General features: G+C 40.6%; 1 protein-coding gene across 3 annotated transcripts in view; it reads left to right on the forward strand.

Annotated features, from left to right (window-relative positions):
- Positions 1-2,152: 2,152 nt before the first annotated feature.
- Positions 2,153-18,914, forward strand: part of LOC109982726 (neurocan core protein) — a 38,683-nt gene continuing 21,921 nt past the window's right edge. The window contains exons 1-3 of one of the 3 annotated variants that reach the window (XM_029277017.2): positions 2,153-2,498; positions 16,048-16,121; positions 17,452-17,880. In XM_029277017.2, the coding sequence (XP_029132850.1) occupies positions 16,049-16,121; positions 17,452-17,880 (502 nt within the window). In that variant the 5' untranslated portion in view covers positions 2,153-2,498; position 16,048. Of the gene's footprint in view, positions 2,499-16,044; positions 16,122-17,451; positions 17,881-18,914 lie in introns of all 3 variants that reach the window. The other 2 variants (XM_065955902.1, XM_065955903.1) reach the window with 2 other exon arrangements.

An 18,914-nucleotide genomic window follows, 5' to 3' on the forward strand; every position in this document is an offset into this window, starting at 1 on the left:
GTGACTAGCCGTACAACACTTTAGACTTTAAACTTTAGATTATTTACGATCAAAGCACCTTTAAATACTGTATGTCTTGGTCTCCATGTTTTGAGTCTTGATTTAATTATCTTGGCTTTAACAAATACCACTGATACATTTTAACTAAATGATATCACCCCAACAAACTTTTTGTTGCTTCTGTTACCAGTTCAGCACCATGGACAGCTGCTTTAGTGTTTAGAGGTTGCATCAATGCCCTAGCTTCACTTTCCCTTAAGAGACCTTCATCAACATTTCCACATCAATTCTTTGAGAACTGTACTGTACCACTGCCTTAAAGTGAAAATGCCTAAATACCTAAATGTATTGTATTTGTTAAAACAACAAAAGTGCAAGAACCCCAAGCAATGCATACACAACTCTGCTGAACAAAGCATACATCTCCTTGTGGAGGATTATTATTCTTTATGGAACAAAGTGGTGGGTCTGTTACACAATGTACGCGAGGCATCTGCACAGTGAAAATTCTTTATTGTGGCTACAGGCATCAATCACAAATTGCATTTTTAAAAATGATATTAAAGTAAGCTGCGGCATGACTACTCTCTGATGTAAGTCGCTTTGGAAAAAGTGCCTGCTAAGGAAATTGTAGAATTGTACTGTGCTCCAGACCTCAATGCAAGATGGCCAAAGTGAGCCATGTCAGTGACAGTTCACTATAATTGTCTGCCTCTGTCAGTTTTTAACCTCCATCCTCTATGCTTCTCGCCATCTCTGAGATTACTCAGCTACAGACTTTGCCCTCATATAAAATGTTTGAATGAATTTGAAAGACAGTCATGAACATGTATCGTGATTTTAGTGACTGTTTCAATACCTATTTCTGTACAACTTCTGACAGCATGATTAACCCATTAATGACCAGTAAATTATTTATGTTATGGAAAAGTCCCACTGATTTTTTTTCTGTTTGTGGGTGAGGTATAGGCTCTTGTGATATCACTCATTGACTATTGCAACTCCTTAGTGGTAGGTCCTACTGCATGCACTATCAAACCCCTGCAGATGATCCAAAACACAACAACACGACTGGTCTTCAACCTACCCAAATATCACTCCGCTGTTCATCCCTTCCACTGACTCTCAGTTAGGCCTACTGCTTGTTTCAAATTTTAAACCCTCTCTTACAAAACAGAAACAAAAACAGCTCCTCAAAAATGGCTCTCTCATCCAGGTCAGCACTCCCTGCCGCCCCCACTACACTCTGCCAATGTAAGGCATCTGGCACAACCTTAATAACAAGGCCCTTAGTCTCTAGCTAGACATTATTCCTCTGTCACCCCCCCAGGTGCTGGAACAAACTATCAAACTCAATCTGATCTGTAGAGTCCCTTTGCACCTTTAAGAAAAAGCTTAACACCCAGTTCTTTCATGAACACCATAATGAAATGAATGAGGATGATGATATTGATGAGGACAATGACAAACATTTAGGATGGTTGATGCTGATAAGAACTCTAAAGAACAACTGTCGATGTAGTTGTTGATGACAATATGTGAAATTTATTTGTGGAAAAAAAGGTGCTCTGCCTCTTTGCACTGCCTGACAGCCCCTACGTCCAACTGGACTTAACTGTTCTTTGCACTGATGTAATCTCCTCCTCTAAATCCTTGCTTGCGTTGTGATATTCGTTGCTTTGGATAAAAGCGCCTGCTAACATTTATCATGCCTTAATTCATAGACAAAGTTGTTAAAAAAAAAATCCCGAAATAACTTTTAATTGCACTAAATTACACTAAATATCCGCTTTACATTGACTCAATGCGAATATAAAACTTCTTGTCAGCGGAAAAATGTTCCACTGGCTGAGACAAAAAGCGAGTTTTGGTTTATGGACCCAAAGAGTAGCCTGGCAGAAGTTATTTACATAGTTACATACACCTCGTTCGTTGCAAGTGTCTGTTCCCAGATTGGATAATTTATTACACCACAAAAATGATAAAATAACATTATCACATGTTGTAAATGTATTTCGGTAAAGAAAGCGTTTAATTGTTCGGTTCTGGTTTTTATGGCTCTATATGCAGGACAGTTGGATTAACGTCAGCATCAGGACCAAAGTCGACCCCCTTTCCTCCCTCCCTTCCCTCTACTTCTTTTTGAAAAGAGAGCCTGCGGAGCGCTCTTTTGTTCAATAGAGCTCAGCTGCTGGAGTGGTGAGCACCACTCTGGCGTTCATCCACACATCGTAGCTGCTGCATTGACTCCTCTCCCACAGAGCCAAAGACACTGAGAAAGTTCCACTGAATGAAAATCGATAGCGTTGCTTTTGGTGTCTCTCTTCTTACTAGCCACCCAGGGATACTCCATTTGCAGCCGCATTTGCAGGGATTAAACGAGCCATTGGATGTGTCTTTGGCGCTACCAGCTGGTCCGTAGCACAGCGGCTCCTGTGAGGGTGCAGCATCGTTCTACATTCCTGAAGACTGGATCTCACTTTGTCCCAAAGAGAAAGGCAAGTTATTTAGCCGTTCTTTTCTGCATATTCATCCATTTAATATAACAGTCAGAGATTGATTTGAAGATAAGCCTCTAAATGCTGATCGAAGACAAAGATCTTTGGATATGATCAGAATGACACGTGTGCACTGTTGGTTAAAGATGTGTTCATGAGAATGGTTCATACACGTCTACATTTGTATATTGCTCTTCTTAATGTTTATATTGGGCTGACTGTTTAAACAACAAAAGTTTCTCGTTGTAAAATTTAGTTTCATAAAACATTTTTTATTTTCTCTCATTCCACTTTGGGAAAGTAGAGTTTATTAGAAACAGGCCGACACCGCCTATGTTCTTGCATGGCTTTTATCATATTTCTGCCTGTTTGCATGATGCCATGACTTTCCACTTTTGATGATTTTATAAAATACAGCTACTTTTTTGCAACTTGAAGAGTTTTTTTTAACCTGTTGACTTATTGATGTTATTGTTTTGTGATGAAAGGTCCTAGTTATCTCTGTTGGAGTGAGGGAGGTCTAAGCACAGCTACAAAGTTGTGTGATATGATTTAACAGAGCAGTTACTGAAGTGGTTAATAGTGTCAGTCCTCTCTTGCTCTATGTTTTGCTTTTAATGTATGGTTTTATTTGCACAAGGATCTCGCAACACACACACAAAATCAGTGAGAATCTAGTATCAACAAGCTCTCTTTGGCAGAAATGACCCCACAATCATTTTCTCTGATGTCTGATACCTCCTGAACTCCCACAGTGTCAATCATATGTGGAATCCTGTACGTATATAACCCCAGGGTTGTTAGAGGGATCTTTAATATTTAAGGTTAAACAAAATGTTCCCCCTCACTGGCTGAACTTCTGTGTACCTTCGTATGTATGTGTGTGTGTCTGTGTGTGTGTGTGTGTGTGTGTGTGTATGTGTGTGTGTGTGTGTGTGTGTGTGAGGGAGAGAGAAAGAGAGCGAGGCATTGCTCTGTATCCAGTTCCTGAATAGTTTTAGTGAACTATGAGCATCTTCAACTCCTCTATTGGATCTGGCTCCACATTAAACAGCTCCGTAAGACAATGTTCAGGTTCTTCTTTCTGCCTCTTTTGCCCTCATGCTTATTTATTCTGCCATCTCATTTAGTTTGAACTCTATAACTCTTCCATTCAGGCGCTGCTATTCAACACCATTGTAATCAGAAGAGGGTTTCTTTTCTGTGATTATGTCAGTTAACTGCCCCTATTTTTACATGTTCTGTGTGATGAGGCTTAACAATGAATGGATGTAGTCCTACTACAACTGTAGACAAGGAAAAAGAAAGAAAGAAAGAAAGAAAGAAAGAAAGCTGACTTGGACTGACATGAGAGAATCATAAAATGATCGGCTCTCTGCACTAGGTTGCGTTTTCACATATATGCGAGTATACTTCAGTAATGAGTCTTCTCTGCCTGGCTGGGCAGTTTAGTGTAGACAATTGTAGCAGCATACTTGAATGGGCTGGAATTCAATTTTGCCCTTGAGGACTGAGGACACAGAGGTTTAGAAAACAAGACATTCATTTACCTATAATGAACCTTTTTGCTACAGACACAGTGGCTAAAAATGAAACCAATAGAGAGCAGCTAATCAAACTGCAGACTATCAGTACAGAGGATCTTGCTGGAGTTTGCTGCTTTGTCTTGTGAACGCCTCCAGATAAAAAATCCTGTAGTTAGAAGTGTGTGCCATTATCAACTGTCATTCTGTTGCTGCTCAAGATGTTATTCATTATAGCATGTTAGCAAACAGTCCATCTTTTAGGCATGGGCTACCAGTGAAATGGTAATTTTGATGTCGGGTTGGCTGTGGCTCAGTTGGTAGAGTCGTAGTCTCACAACCGGATGGTCAATGGTTTGATCCCCAGCTCCTTCAGCAAAATGTCTGATGTGTCCTTGGGCAAGACACTTTACCTCACATTGCTCCCGCTGCTTCGTCGGCGGTGTATGAATGGGATTAGTTATTTCTGATGGTCTCACTACAGCAACTTCTGCCATCAGTGTGTGAATGGGTAGGTGGGACATGTGGTGTAAAAGCACTTTGAGTATTCAGAAGACTAGAAAAGTGTTATACAAACTCAAGTCCATTTACCATTTACCCAGGTCCTTCAGGATGACAATATGTTTCACTAACAGCTCTGTGTCCTTCCTTTGCTCCATCCAGACACAGTCAAGCAAAGAAGGTCTTCATTTTTATGTTTAACTTGTATGATGTGTTCTGTCACGTCAGTGACGTTAACCAATTTAGAGCATAGGACGTTCTCTCTGTGCAAAAGTCATGAGTGTAAACAAAAAAAAAGGCAAATAGAAAGAAAAAAATTCTTCTTTTCGCTATCTTCCTTCCAACGTCATTACATTGTTATGATTGGCTGGGTACCACTATGATCCCTGGCATGTCTGTCGGTGAAGTTACGGCCCAAATTTATGATGTGATCGTCTAATCTAACACAGTGACCATCGTAACAGACAAAAAGTTTGTGTGGTCTGATCTCAGCAGTAACTTTCCCCAGAGTGCCCAGACTTTGATTCCTCACTGATTTTATTCACCATATCTCCTCCACTCATCAAATTGATTTAAATACAGAATTGTGAGGCTCAGTGTGGGTCTGGTGTCCTGCCAGTACAGGCGCAAAACCTTTTTCAGTCAGTTATAAGTTTGCAAATGCTCCACAAAAGTGATATTTACTTGGACCTGTGAAAAATGTTGCCTTTAAAGCTCAGAGGTCTTCGCGCTGGTGTGCAGGTTTGTGTGGAGTAATTGAGGGCTAAAAGCTTTTGCTCAAGGACCGTTTCTTTGGGACTTAGGTTGTAAAGGGGGCAACCTTTTTGGAGAGAAATTACTTTCTATTTCAATTTCCGTTTGAGTTGCTTTTACTGTGTTTCGCCAACACAATGGGAGCAAATAAACAAGGTAAATTGTTTGTACACTAAACCAGAGGAAAACCAGTCACCCCATCAGCCAACAGCCTAACTGAGCACAGAGGACACCTCTTGTGGTTGCAGATTTTTAAGGAAAACAATGTTTAATTACCATTTCATAGTTGTGTGCAAAAACATTCTGCTCAGTGGTTATAGAGATTCACAATGAAGTGTTGGGATATAATGTGGGAATTTAATGTGTGAAGGCAAATTGTAGCGGTTGCTCAATAAATACACAGGGCCAGAATGTTATCAACTAACCAATTGTGCAAATGTGTTATTGTGTCTTAAATACTAGTCTCGGTTGTGACTACTGTGTCCTTTTTTCCTTCCCTGGGGCGTTCCCCTTCGGCTTTAAGGAGGTCTGTCTCTCTGTCTGTGTGTGTCTTTAAGTCTTTCTTTCTGTCATAATCATAGATGGTAGATATTAATGGATGATGCTTGAGTGATGTCACCTATCTGTTACAGCACAGGGCTCTGGAGGCTCGTCGGCAGCAGCCGCCATGTTGTATATCCTGTCTCAGCCTAACTTTTAGTCAACCAAATGACAGGCTGAGAGCCCCTGTACAGTGTGTGCCCATGAGGACAATAACTAATCAAACCTGTTTGTTTTTTTGAACCAGTCTGTATGAATGTTAATTCCTACTGTAAAAACAGGCTTTTTTAGCCGTGGTGTGTATGTGACTTCCGGGGTTCCTGGAGTCAGCCGCCTCAATCAGAAACAAGGGGGAAGCAAAGACTAGAGCAGGTAGGTTTAAGTTTAACAAAAAATGTTTACTGATAAAAAACAAAAGAGCAGGCAGTTGAGACAGAGAGCTGGCTGGCTGGCTTGTGTGAACACCAAGAGAGGATGAGGAAGATGACAGTAGGGCTTTGAGCATAGAGAAAAAACTCAGGCACCGCAGACAGCAGAGCAGCGAGACACACCTGAACAAACGGAGAAAAACAGGTAAGAACAAAATCCCGAGTTATATAGGCAGCTTAATGACACTAGTTAAGTCACTTAACAAACCACAGAGGGAAAGTATGCAGTGCACTACCAAACAAAATGGAATTATCCGGCAGAGTAGTGGAGTGAAGACCAGACTTCTATTGTCAGGTTGACAAGTGGAGTGGAAACAGGTGTGCCTCATCTGCTGCTGTGGGAGAAGCCGGCCACACACCCTGCTGCACACATACCTGCAGGAGAAAGAGAGCAAAGAGGGGTGAAGGAGAGAGCACATACACAAAACACCCACAACAAAATCAAAACACAATCATCACAATGTGGACATTATAAAACACACTTCGACGAAGTCAAACAGATAAAAAGCAACAGATGCCATTCATAGTGGTACTCAACCAGGAGGAATTATCCACTTGGAGCTAGAGGTGTGGCCTGAAGAAGGTGTGTACATCCAAAAACTAGGAGATTATTGTTTTTACAAACTGGTACTTCTCGCACACATAAATACACACACACAGAAATACACACATGCACAAATAGGACTTATGGACATGCATTAATGGAGAGATGACAGAGTTGGGCTGCTACATGGGAACACGCCAGGGATGTTGGGGATTTGGTGCACTGCTCAAGGACACCTTGGCAGTACTCAGGAAGTAACCTGACCAACTTCCGCACTTTGGTCCACATCGGGACATTATGTTCTCAACCCAAGTACCTACAGACTGAGCTACTCCCAACCACAGTATTACCAGTATAGCGGTAATAAGGCCAATGTATGTAAATAAAACCATTCATTCATCACAATAATGTCCACACCGATGAAAAAAGGGAGAATAAATACAAAATAACATAACAAGTCCTGCCCTTGATTATGAGAGATTTCACACAACAACCGACTCTTAAATCACACCACAAATCTTTGAAAGAACAAAGTTTAATCACAATCCTAATTAAGACCAGGATGTTTAGCAGCCTGTAATTCATAAATCCAAAAAGCTTCCTGCTGGCTCTATTTTTTCTGTCTGTTGACTTTTATAATGGAAGATGGTATATGATCTATACCAAAGGCTTATGATGTGGCTGGGTTGCTATTGTGTGACTGAAGGTAGTGTCAGGGTAATTCACATTACCTGGTACCCCAAAAGGAAGCTGGCCCCGTACAAGTTGCCTGTTGAAAAGTGAACAGCTCTACTTCAGTGAAGAGTTGTACAGGGGGCTATATGGACAGATACAGAGCACACATTGAACCGGGGATGGGAGAAGAGGAGTCTTTATTATTCAAAGATTAAAAACCAAGCCCATTTGTTTGTTCAGTGTTCAAGGTTGGTTTCATTGTCTGAGCTTTAAAAAAGGTTGTTTCATAGGAGTGTTGTGCTTTGTGGTGGGGATGGAGAGCTTATTTTGGATTTTAGGGTAGATGGTTATTTGGTTCTTGAGAGGTTTTGTTGCATTTATGTAATTTTTTTGTTTTTTTTGTTCTTTTAAACTCAAGTGATGAGGTGACAGTGATGTAATTTCTCCTGCTAGTGTTTAATAAAGATATTTTGAAAACCTCTCTCCTCTCCTACCCTGCCCTACTCGAGCCTTCCCCTGACCTAATCAAACCACCAGGCTGAACAGTGGAGCAGGCATGTTGCAACATGCATTACTTGCCCCCAGAGTTTTTCCATAAGGATCAAAGCTGTCTAATGCTGTGGTGTGGAAATTTTAGCACTCACCTCAGTGGGTTAATCTGTGAGTTTGTTGTGTGTGTTTCTGCTCAACTACAGTGCATGACCACTGGAACCAATGCTGTGTGTGCTTCAGCTGAAGTAGGGAATGTACTCCCTGCACCACTGCATACTGATTTTAAAAGCTGTATTGTGATTTACGAGGGAAACATAGACCACACATCTTCACTTTGCTGCCTTAGAGCTTATAAAAAGAGTTTGCACACAGACACTCGGTGCCGAGGTGTCATGAGAGCAATTTAGAGTGGATTTAAAGTGGCCAGAGGTGAATCAATGTGAATTAATACTCGAGACTCCTAAGTCAAGTATGGTATAAGAATATGTGTTTGTGTGTACTTGTGGAGCTATTAGGAAGTCACTCCCTCTCTTAATCTCTCCGTCATTACTTTCTATTTCATCCCTCTGAATACGGCATATCAATGTCACAATTGAACTTCTACATGTTTAAGAGGCCAATCCGGGAATCAGTTTTCTTGATTATGCTTTATACTCTACACAGCCTTTCTTGCAGGACACAGTCTTCACCACTCATCACACACAACTGAGCAATCACAGCATTTGTCACTGCAAACTGCACTAATTTGATGGGGGTTATCCCACGACCACCCTCCTGCTGCTGCTGCTGTTGAAGAAGCTGCTCAGGATGAAAAGCACTTTTTTTTTTTTACAAATGCAGACTAAATTTACCATTGTGGATAAATTCTGTAGACATTTAAGGTGTCATTTATAGATGCCATTTTAAGATGTCTGCAGTAAATGGAGTTTCTCTAGTTCATTCTATGGCATGTGTCTGGCATGTATCTAGTACAATTTAAAGAGTTTATAGTATCCTGAGGTCTTTCCAAGTCAAACAGGAAAGGCAGACGATGAAGTGTAGCATACATTTGATTTGAACCTTCAGTGTATCAGACTGTGATGGAGGCGTCAAGGATGGACTTGTAAATGTGTACCATCATTATCTATAGCAGGTTTGCTTTTTCAGCTGTTGCAGGAAATACATGATGTGTTGGACTTATTTTTGATGAGGGATCTGATTTTCAGTTGAGGTTGAAGGTCCTGGATAATGATGGCTCCCTGGAAGCGGAAATACTCCAATGTTGAAATAATGGAGTCACAGATGGTGATGGGATAGGGGCAGCACCTTTCTTCCTAAAATCTTCAACCATCTCCACAGTCTTCAGAGGATTAAGCTAGGTTTTTCTGACCCCACCAGGTCACTAGGTGATCAATACCTGTAAGCAGACTCATCTTTACCAGAGATGAGTCCAATGAGGGTGGTGTTGCCCACGGACATCGGGAAGACGGACTGGTGACTGGAGGTGAAGCTGTTGGTATAAAGGGAGAAGAGCATGGGGAAGGGACTTAGCACTGACAGGATCCGGCGCAGATGGTGCTGTCAAGGACGTGTTTCCTGCGCGTCATCTGTTGGCTGATGTCAGACAAGAGTCTGTGATCCGAATGCAGGGGGAGTCAGGTATATTAATCTGGGAGAGATTGTCCTGTAGCAGAGCAGGGATAGAATATTAAAAGATTTTAAGAAAAATGTTGCCTGTCAAATGATAATAAAAGGAGGGAGGGAGAAATCAAGCAACATTTCAAGCAATTAGAGCAATTTAAACACATGTGAAGCAGCTACTAAAACTAAACAACTAAATTCCCCTGGGCTGTCAGCTCTGCCTCTGGGGAAAGCAGGTAAGGCAGGGATGAAAGCAGCTTTTTTATTGAACAGTTGGCTACACTGACAGAGCAGCATCCATCAGCGTTTGATAGGAGACAGTAGGTCATCTGGTGTGATCACAGATAATAGAGCAAGCTGCTCACATAAACATTCTTAAATAGTACCCCAATGTTTAACCCATCATCACTTGTGAAATATGGAAAGCAGGTTGTTTTTCCCATCCATCCATCATCTATACTGTTTGGGTCACGGGGTGGTTCGAGCCAATCCTAGCTGCCATTGTGTGTGAGGTGGGGTACACTCTGGACTGGTCCCAAGTCAGGTGACAGTCAATCATAGGGGTAACATACAGAGACTGACGAACAGTCACATTTACACTCACATATACGGGCAATGTAGAGTCAACAGTTAACCTAACAAGCATGTCTTTGGACTGTGCGAGGCAGCCTAAGTACCCGATGGGAACCAAGGTTTGTTTTCTTAGAGGTAATTTCAGACAATATCTGTAATTTACTGTTATTGTACTGGGAATCTGATATTCCATGCATATCTCATCTGTCAGACTCCCACATCATGACTGCATGGTCCCACTGCAACAGTAATATATGAGAACTGATGAGAGCTTTTGGCTATGTGTGGATGTAATGAGATTTTTAATCGGCAAAAGCAGCCTGACAAACTGCGGGAGTATGAGACATGAAAGAAATTAGCCAAGTAAAGAGAGAACACAGAGAGGAGAGGAGAGAAGAGGAGAGGAGAGGTTTTTTTTTTATCTTGGCAGCCTAGTGTGTAATAAACTACACTCTCTCCATTTTGGTGATTCAATGTAATTCTCTTCAAGTCTGGATCAGCAGAGCTTGAAGAAAAGCAACAGTATTATGGATCAATAGTAAGCGGGTTAAAAGGCAAAATAATCATCCAGTCTGATCAGACCTCCAAGATTCCATGTGGAGGCGGTGGAGGTTAACATCACTGATCAGGTATTTAATCGTTTTAATTTAGTCATTAAGTTGGAGCTAAGTAGCTTGAGAGAACTGACACATGATAGGTCCCTGGGAGAAGAACAAAGAGAAAGAGGAAAGAGTGAAAGAGGGGAGGGAGGGAAAAAGATCTGTTTTTTGATACGGGTCATACATTTACAAATAATCACATTAAATGATGTTCTTAGCTTAGCAATAGAAAGATCTCTTGATTCATCTTGCAGCACATGAAGTCTGATGCTATGGGACTTCATGCCTGGTACGGGGAATGGAGGCGGGTGTTTGTTGTGTGTTTGGTAATTTTGGATAAATCTGACAGACCCCAAGGAGTGAAACCTTCTCTGCATCCACTTCTGCAAAGACACTTATCAGAGCTAACACAGAGTGGGAGGAAAAGAGGAACAGAAAGAGAGAAAGAAAACATTAGGGAACAGTCACAAATTGTAACGATTCAGGACAAACAGGAAAGGACAACATTGTTGCATTTTTCATTTGGTTTGTCTTGCATCCCGTAGTGCAGCAGGGTTTGGCAGTCTTTTGATCTATAAAATGAAGATAATGTTGTGTCAGGTTAAATTGGCATATGGACAGGAGCAATGTGTTACCACATTTAGCATTGCCATGTGGATGTTAACCTGCATGGAGGGCTGAAGGCTGGTCTTGTTAGCCATGCTAACGTAAGCCACAAGATACTACGTTTAGCCGTGTCTGATTTTTTGTCTTTTGCAGTTGATTCTGAAATATCTGGCCAAATTTAACCCACAAAGCACAGCATTTTGGTTCACTTCCCTTCTTTGGTTTGAATCTCTTCTTCCCCTATGGGGATACAAACTCTGGTGCACTTGGAAGCGAATCGAGACAGAAATTTTCAAGCAGAACAGAGTTCAGTTTTTTGACCCCCCAGCTGAGTGTGTTTAACGTTCACACCATCACCAAACCAAACGAACTATCCAACAGAGTGCAACAGAGTTTGTTTCAAAAACACCAAACTGCTCAGGTGTGAATGCACCCTTAGTTATAATTTATCCATTGAGATGTTTTAACATCCTACAAAGATTGGCACACAATTTTGTACAGCCATACTATTTTCTTATGCCTTGTTCTCTTCCTCCATCTGTTCTCGTGTATTTCATAATGCTCCTCAAATATTTCAACTGCTCTCTTTGTCCTTAAACCTGCCTTTTTGTGATGCTAAACCCTGTGGTTCCTCAGTTCTAGTGTTGTGTAGCAACTGTCGAGGCTGAGGAGGTTATGTTGGCATATTGGCACTCTTTCATTCAATTTGAATTACCTTGTTGTCAAAATTTCAATAGTGTGTGTGTGTGTGTGTGTGTGTGTGTGTGTGTGTTTACATCAGTCGGTTGGGAAATTAGAAATGTGGCCAATTAACTCCCTGTGAAATGGATTTAAAGAGCTCTTGCCTGCCATGGTGCCTATTGTGGGAGCAAGAGTTACCTGCAGTGTGATTGAAAGAGGCTGCTCTGCTCTGACACTGTCATTAATAATCAGCAGCCCTGAGGAAGAGTCATGCTGCCATCTACTAGTTTATAACACTTAACCAACCATCACACATGACACTGATGGCTTGATATTTTGTTGATATAGTTTCTCTCATATGACTGCTGTCAATTAATGATATAAACATGGTAGAACATGGCTGACTATAGTCCTCCTGATGTAGTGTTGCCTCTTTAATCTTTTTGAGGGATGGGTTGGATGTCTATCCTCTGCTACATATGGTTCAATCCCAGGTTTTGTCATAACGTGCCCAGAAACGCAAGAAAAAAGACACAGTGTGTACTATCAATCATTCATCTAAATCTGAGAAAGTGCAGTGATTCATCTCACCATTCATCTGTCACAGCTCTGCATGCATGAAATCTGGCAGTGAAAAGTTTCAAACTGTGTAAAACCAATGTCATGCATTTTTCTGTCATTCTCTCAGAGAGACCTACCAGGCTGCTGAAATGATCAACATACTTGAGATCAATTCTAAGGTTATCCCTAACGATTTAATGGCCCTGTTTAAACTGTCTGTTGTAATCTAATTACATGTATCAGACTGTCTGTGTAGCTTACGAGCTTACAAGTGTTGAGGGGAAGAGTGGATTGGGAAGGCTCAGTGAGAGATTGCTCTGTTATGGGCAAAGATGTCTAGCTGAGAAAACCAAAAAAATTTGTTTGTGATTTTATTCTAGTGGAGTTTGGAGATTTTGGATCATCCAGAAAGTGTTTGAGTGTCTAAAACAGACAGTCAAAATAAAGAGAACATGTAATTTAGAGGTGGTAAACTTTGCATCAGGGAGTAAAGCACAAAGCTTGTTTTAAATTGATTCCTCTGGTAGCAGGCGGACTGACTCATGACACAGTGAAAACAGCCTTAAACCAACAAATCAACTGGACCTCAAATGAAAATACACCCCTCTGTGAAATGTCAATTTGTGTTGACTGCCTCCTGTTGATTTATGGAGCGTGTGCACAGTGAAGGTGGCCTTCTCATGCTCAGTATTTCTCCATCTCTCTTTATCTCTCTCTCTCTCTCTCTCTCTCACACACACACACACACACACACACACACACACACACACACACACACACACACACACACACACACACACACACACACACACACACACACACACACACACACACACACACACACACACACACACACACACATATGCTGAAATTAGCTGTCATGTCTGGAAGATGCTGTGCCCAGCAGGTAGCCCTATATTCTCAGAAAGATAGGGCAGATAAATAAGTAAATAAACCTTAGCCTTGGGCAGATCTAATAAATTCGGATTCTTCCAAATGAGTGTGTCTGAGAATCGATTTACTGAGGGGATCACCGTCTGTCTCCATCTCAGACCAGTGAATCCAGCTCTGACTGAGACAGGTCTGCAGCGCTTAGAAATGAAGCTAGAACTGGCCCTGCTGCACCATCAAACCCCTGCCAGCCTCTCCTGCTCTCTATCGCTCTTTAATTTCCTCTCCCCCATTTTGCTGCTCGTAAAAGGACCCTAGAAACATTTTCAGACTTTCCTGACTCATTCCCCACTCTGTTATTATTAATAAGTACAGAGCATGCTGAGCTACATCAGCTGTCACCATAATGGCTTATATTCCTTTGCCCAGTGTTTTTTGTTATTGATGCTTTGAACATGACATTTCTTCCCCTTTCATTCTCACACTTCAATTCCTGCTTTTTTGTCTACTTTGATATTTCATATTATATTATTATATTATATATCATCTTGTATCAGTCTGTCATTGAAACATAGTTTCTGGCCAATTAATTGAAGATTCCACTTGTTTTTGTGCCATTCTATCATGTATAAATTAGATCCTTTTGTAAGAGCTGATACATTGTCACCTCTTCTCAAGTTTGGCCCAAGTTGCCTCAGATAGATGTCTGTACACTGTCATTGTCTCTGATGTTGCACATTACCCTGTCAATCATTCATTGTTGATTATTATCAAAGGTAAACTTTGGTGAAAAGACAGGTGTGACAGTAACAGCTCTGCAGCAGTGCTTCATCTGAAGATTTGTTCGGTAGTTCTAGCCTTAAAAAACCACCAACCTGTGTCATTGCTGTATCAGTTTTCTAAGGTATTGGAAAATGGTTTTGCTCAGAATTTGGGGATTTTGAAGATGAACCGTTATGTATATCCTGCATAAATGTAACAATTAATTTCATCCAATCATGCTTATTTTGATGTTGATTTATGAGTGGACAGGAAGGTGATGGTTTCACTTTTGTTACTTGTAGCCTGGTATTCTATATTGCTTTTATTTCAATCCCAACCTTGTGGCAATAAGGATTATTTCACCAGTAAGAAGGCACAGGGGAAAGTTTTTTAGATTATCTTTTAGTAAAACAGGAAACAGGATTTGAAGTCTATTACAGATACTATAGTGTCCTAAATGGTGACATTCAAGAGGTGGTTTGATAAAATTATCCTCGAATTGGGATACGATCAAATCAACATGGTTGTAAATTCGGTTCACATTGAAAGAGTTTGTATTAAAAGTCCATATACACAGACTACATTAGAACGAATGTGTATTTCATTATATTGAGTGGAAACTGTGGAATTCTCTGGATAATGATGATGCTCTATTATTATTCACTTTAAAAACTTAACTGTGATGCTAGATTCCAGGCTGGTGCCTTTAAAGACAGTTATATCATTGGTTTTAGGGCCAAGCACAATAACTTCAGTCTTGTCTGAGTTAAGCAGCAAAACATTTTTGGTTATCCAGGTCCAAATATCCTATCTCATGCTTCTAGGTCACATAATTGATTGGTGTAATCAGGCTTCATTGATACGTAAAGTTGAGCATCATCTGCATAGCAATGAACATTTATGGAGTGTTTCCTCAAGATATTACCCAGAGGAAGCAGATATCATTTGAAGAGAATAGATCCAAGCACTGAACCTTGGCACTCCATGGCTTACTTTGGTTTGCATAGAGGACTTATCATTAACATGTAGCCTACACACTGAGATCAGTCTGACAATTAGGATTTAAACCAGCTTTAAGCAATTCCAAGTAGTTATTCTTGTCTCTACAAAAGAATTTGATGGTCAATCGTGTCAAATGCAGTACTTAGATCTAACCGGACAAGCACAGAGAGGAGTTCCCTGTCCGAGGCTAGAAGTAGATCATTTCTAATTTAACTAGTGCAGACTCAGTGCTATGGTGGACTCCAAATCCTCACTAAAATTTCCTCAAATAAACTGTTGTCATGGAGAAAGTAAAAAATATTCCTCTCCTCCTCCTGCTCCCCCCCATCAGCTTCTCTCTTGCCCTCAGGCCCCGCTCGACCATCACATATCCAGAGACACCATATTCATTATTTACATTTAGGGTTTCTTTGGCCCAATGTCAGGGTTTGGCCTGCCTCATCTGGTCTCTGTCCCCTGGCTTTTGTGATTCACACATATTAGTCTTATCTAGCTCTTTTTATTCTTGAATTGCATCAGTGTGTTTATTTGTTGTGTTTTATTTCTCAAACAATCTATTTTCACAGTATAAACCAATCTCAGCGTGCTACACCCTTATTCCATGAAATTCAAGTGAAGATTTAAATGACAAAAAAACTCTCCTTAAGCTTTACTTGAAAGAAAAAAAGTATCTAAAAAAACAGAATCGTAACTGTTGACTATTGGACCATCCTCTCGTAGTGAATGTGTTGATTTTAAAGACCATTGTGTGCTCACATTTCCTCTTCCTCTCTTCATGTGTGTCTTTATGTGCAGCAGGATGAAGGATGTACTGTCTTGGTGTGGCCTGCAGCCTCTTCAGGTCCTCCTCCTGCTTCAAACTGTGGGCTTTGGTAAGTCCTCAATAAACCACAGGCAGTCTCCATCACCTCACCTACAGTGTAGATTGAATACAACTGCACATAATCATGTTCACAGAAAAAAAAAACATTCTTTCTCATTATTTTGCCCTTTATTTTTATATCAATCAACAAATACTTAAACGTATTAATTGGTTGCAGCCAATCTGCTACATGATTCACAGTTATCATTAATAATGATTTAAGTGAAATAAATGTTAAGCTTCTAAAGGGTGTATTTGATGGACAACTTGTGCAGCCCTCCTTCATTTTAGTGTTGATCTCCTCTATAGTTCACATTTTGAGGTTTGACCCACCTCCTGTCATGTACCAGCTTCAATACAAAGGATGTGACAAACAATGGCCGCAGTGCAGCTACACTGTATATCTAAGATCTGCTTAAAGTCTGGTTTTAGAGCATGTAAGGAAGCAGACCAGCTTGATGAGAGTCAGAGTGATGTATAATAAAAATAATCAGGATTTTCTTCCAGTCAAAGAGAAGCTTAACCTGCATCACTCAATTGAAGCACCATAACGTTGTCCTCTCAGGAAAAAAATATTAGAAAACAATAAAAACTCTAATATAGGATCTTAGTTTATTGTGGTAAATAATTTAAGTCTCATCTATCTGTTGTATTTCTGTGTTCTCCTTTTAGGTTAAGTTACTTCTAATATAAAGAAAAAAATTATTAGGGGAGATGGACATTACAAATGAACGCTTAATTAAACATTTTGAACAAGAATGAAAAAAAAGAATGAGGCCACCTGAAAGCTTTGTTGTGTGTTTACAGTATGTGTGTGTTTTTGTGTTTTCTTTACAGATCAGACGCACTTTACCCTTTTTTTTTTTTTAGTTTTTTGGTGACCTGTTGCCATGGTATTCCTTTTAGGGCAAGCACAGCCAAAACTCTTGTCATGTGATTAGTTTGTCTGTGTGCTCTCTGTATTTTATATCAGAGTAGAATAAGGAAAACTCAGGATTTTATATTACTTCTTAGAATTAAACTGTAAGTTTCTGGGGAGTTGGTGGTGTTCTTAAGTACAAACAACATATAAGAAGATATGGATCAAATCTATCTCATTAATATGATGTCAACAGACATGCACGTTTGTTGATTTAATCATGTTTGGGTTTTGTTGAAGAAAAAATATTCCTACATGTGACACAAAATGATGTATCTGTGCAGCATGCTCTAAATGTTATTGTTTAAACTCAGTAGAAGGAGGGTGCTGCTAAAGCTGGGGTTCAGTGCAGCAGCAGGCAAAGTGGGTCAGGTGAACACGTGTGCTTCCTTTGCTGAAATGTGTCTGTTTTGTGTTGCAGCCCACCAGCCTGTGGGGGTACAGGCTGCACAATCACAGACTTTGTACCAGACCACCAACGCAGCAGCAGAGGACATCTCCTCAGTCACTGCAGCCCAACATAGAGACCCTTTCTCCAAGAACATTTCCTCCAAAGGTCCAGTTGACCTAAACAATACAGAAGTCAACTCCATTGCTGGAAACAACACCTCTGAGATCTCTGAGGAGCACATAGTCATCCACTCAAAGCCAGCAGAGGGCTGGGATGAAAAACAGGGTGGACCAAGAATTGGTAGAAGGATTGGTAGTTTTTCCTTCACGGCTACAACCAGTGGACTACAGAGTCCAGAAGACGGTCTGTCTGAGGAAGAGAAAGAGGTGATGCCAGGGCAAAGTCAAACTACCACTCAGCCAGAAGCCTCTGCTGACAACCCTCCATCCACTGATAACGGTATGAGCTCAAACCACACACACACATCATGTAAAGAGGTTGAGTGGAGACTGTGCTCTCTCCTGTTACATGTTCTACTTTAGAGAGGGATCTGAATGAAACAGATGAGAAAACAAAGCAAATTGACTAGACATGGTTGAACAATTCTGAGTTCAAAGACCAGGAGATAAATGCTCTGAAAAGTTTAAAAAGAGGCCTCACACATGCAGTGGTCCATTGTTAGTGTGTGTACTGAAGAACCTGGAGGCTCGGTTAGACATAACACCCACAGCAGAGTGAATTACCCTCAGGAATGCTGCAGTATACTTCAACACAAGATAAGATGGAGAACGTCTGCAATCAACAGTTCAGCTTGTGTCTTTTTAAAAGTGAGGTGTTACCAAACCCATAATCAGTTATGGTTTTAAATGTTTATGAAGAAACAAAACATTGCTTAGTTTACAGTTAAGGCGACGACCTCCTCAGTTCTCATAGATTGCTTTACATGCAAAACATTGAGGAGTAATGATATAATAACTTGCTGGGGTGGTGGTGGGCATGATAAACAAGAGCATAGTATGGGTTCAGGGCAGAGCTGGCCAATGACAGCCGAGGGAGAGACCGGAAATTTTCTATCAATTTGAGAGGATGTATTTATCAGGTGATTGTGAGAAAGAGGCATGTCAATGTGAAAACAGTCTGGACTAGCTTGCAGGCGTTGCTCCATTTTAAAACTGGAAAACTTGAAGGCTGTTGGACAAATAATTACTAGATATATATCTACTGTAAAGGCAAACTATGGGTGAGAAACTTGGCAGAAGGTAGAGAAATTAATTGATAAAAGCCAAAAACATCTAGTACACTTAGCTTGGGTGGAAGATAGTAGCTCTTCTTTTAACAGCCTCCCCAAATAACAAATCCTGGCATCAGCTTAAGGGGATGGATACAAAGAGACTAAAGTCTCTCCCACAGACAGCCAGAGGAATGGATCAATAAAGGTGAGAGGTTTTTCTTCAGCTAGCAATTACCAGCTTTATTAATATAAATACTCACTG

Source organism: Labrus bergylta, chromosome 6 (assembly GCF_963930695.1).
Source record: "Labrus bergylta chromosome 6, fLabBer1.1, whole genome shotgun sequence".
Taxonomy (NCBI): Eukaryota; Metazoa; Chordata; class Actinopteri; order Labriformes; family Labridae; genus Labrus; species Labrus bergylta.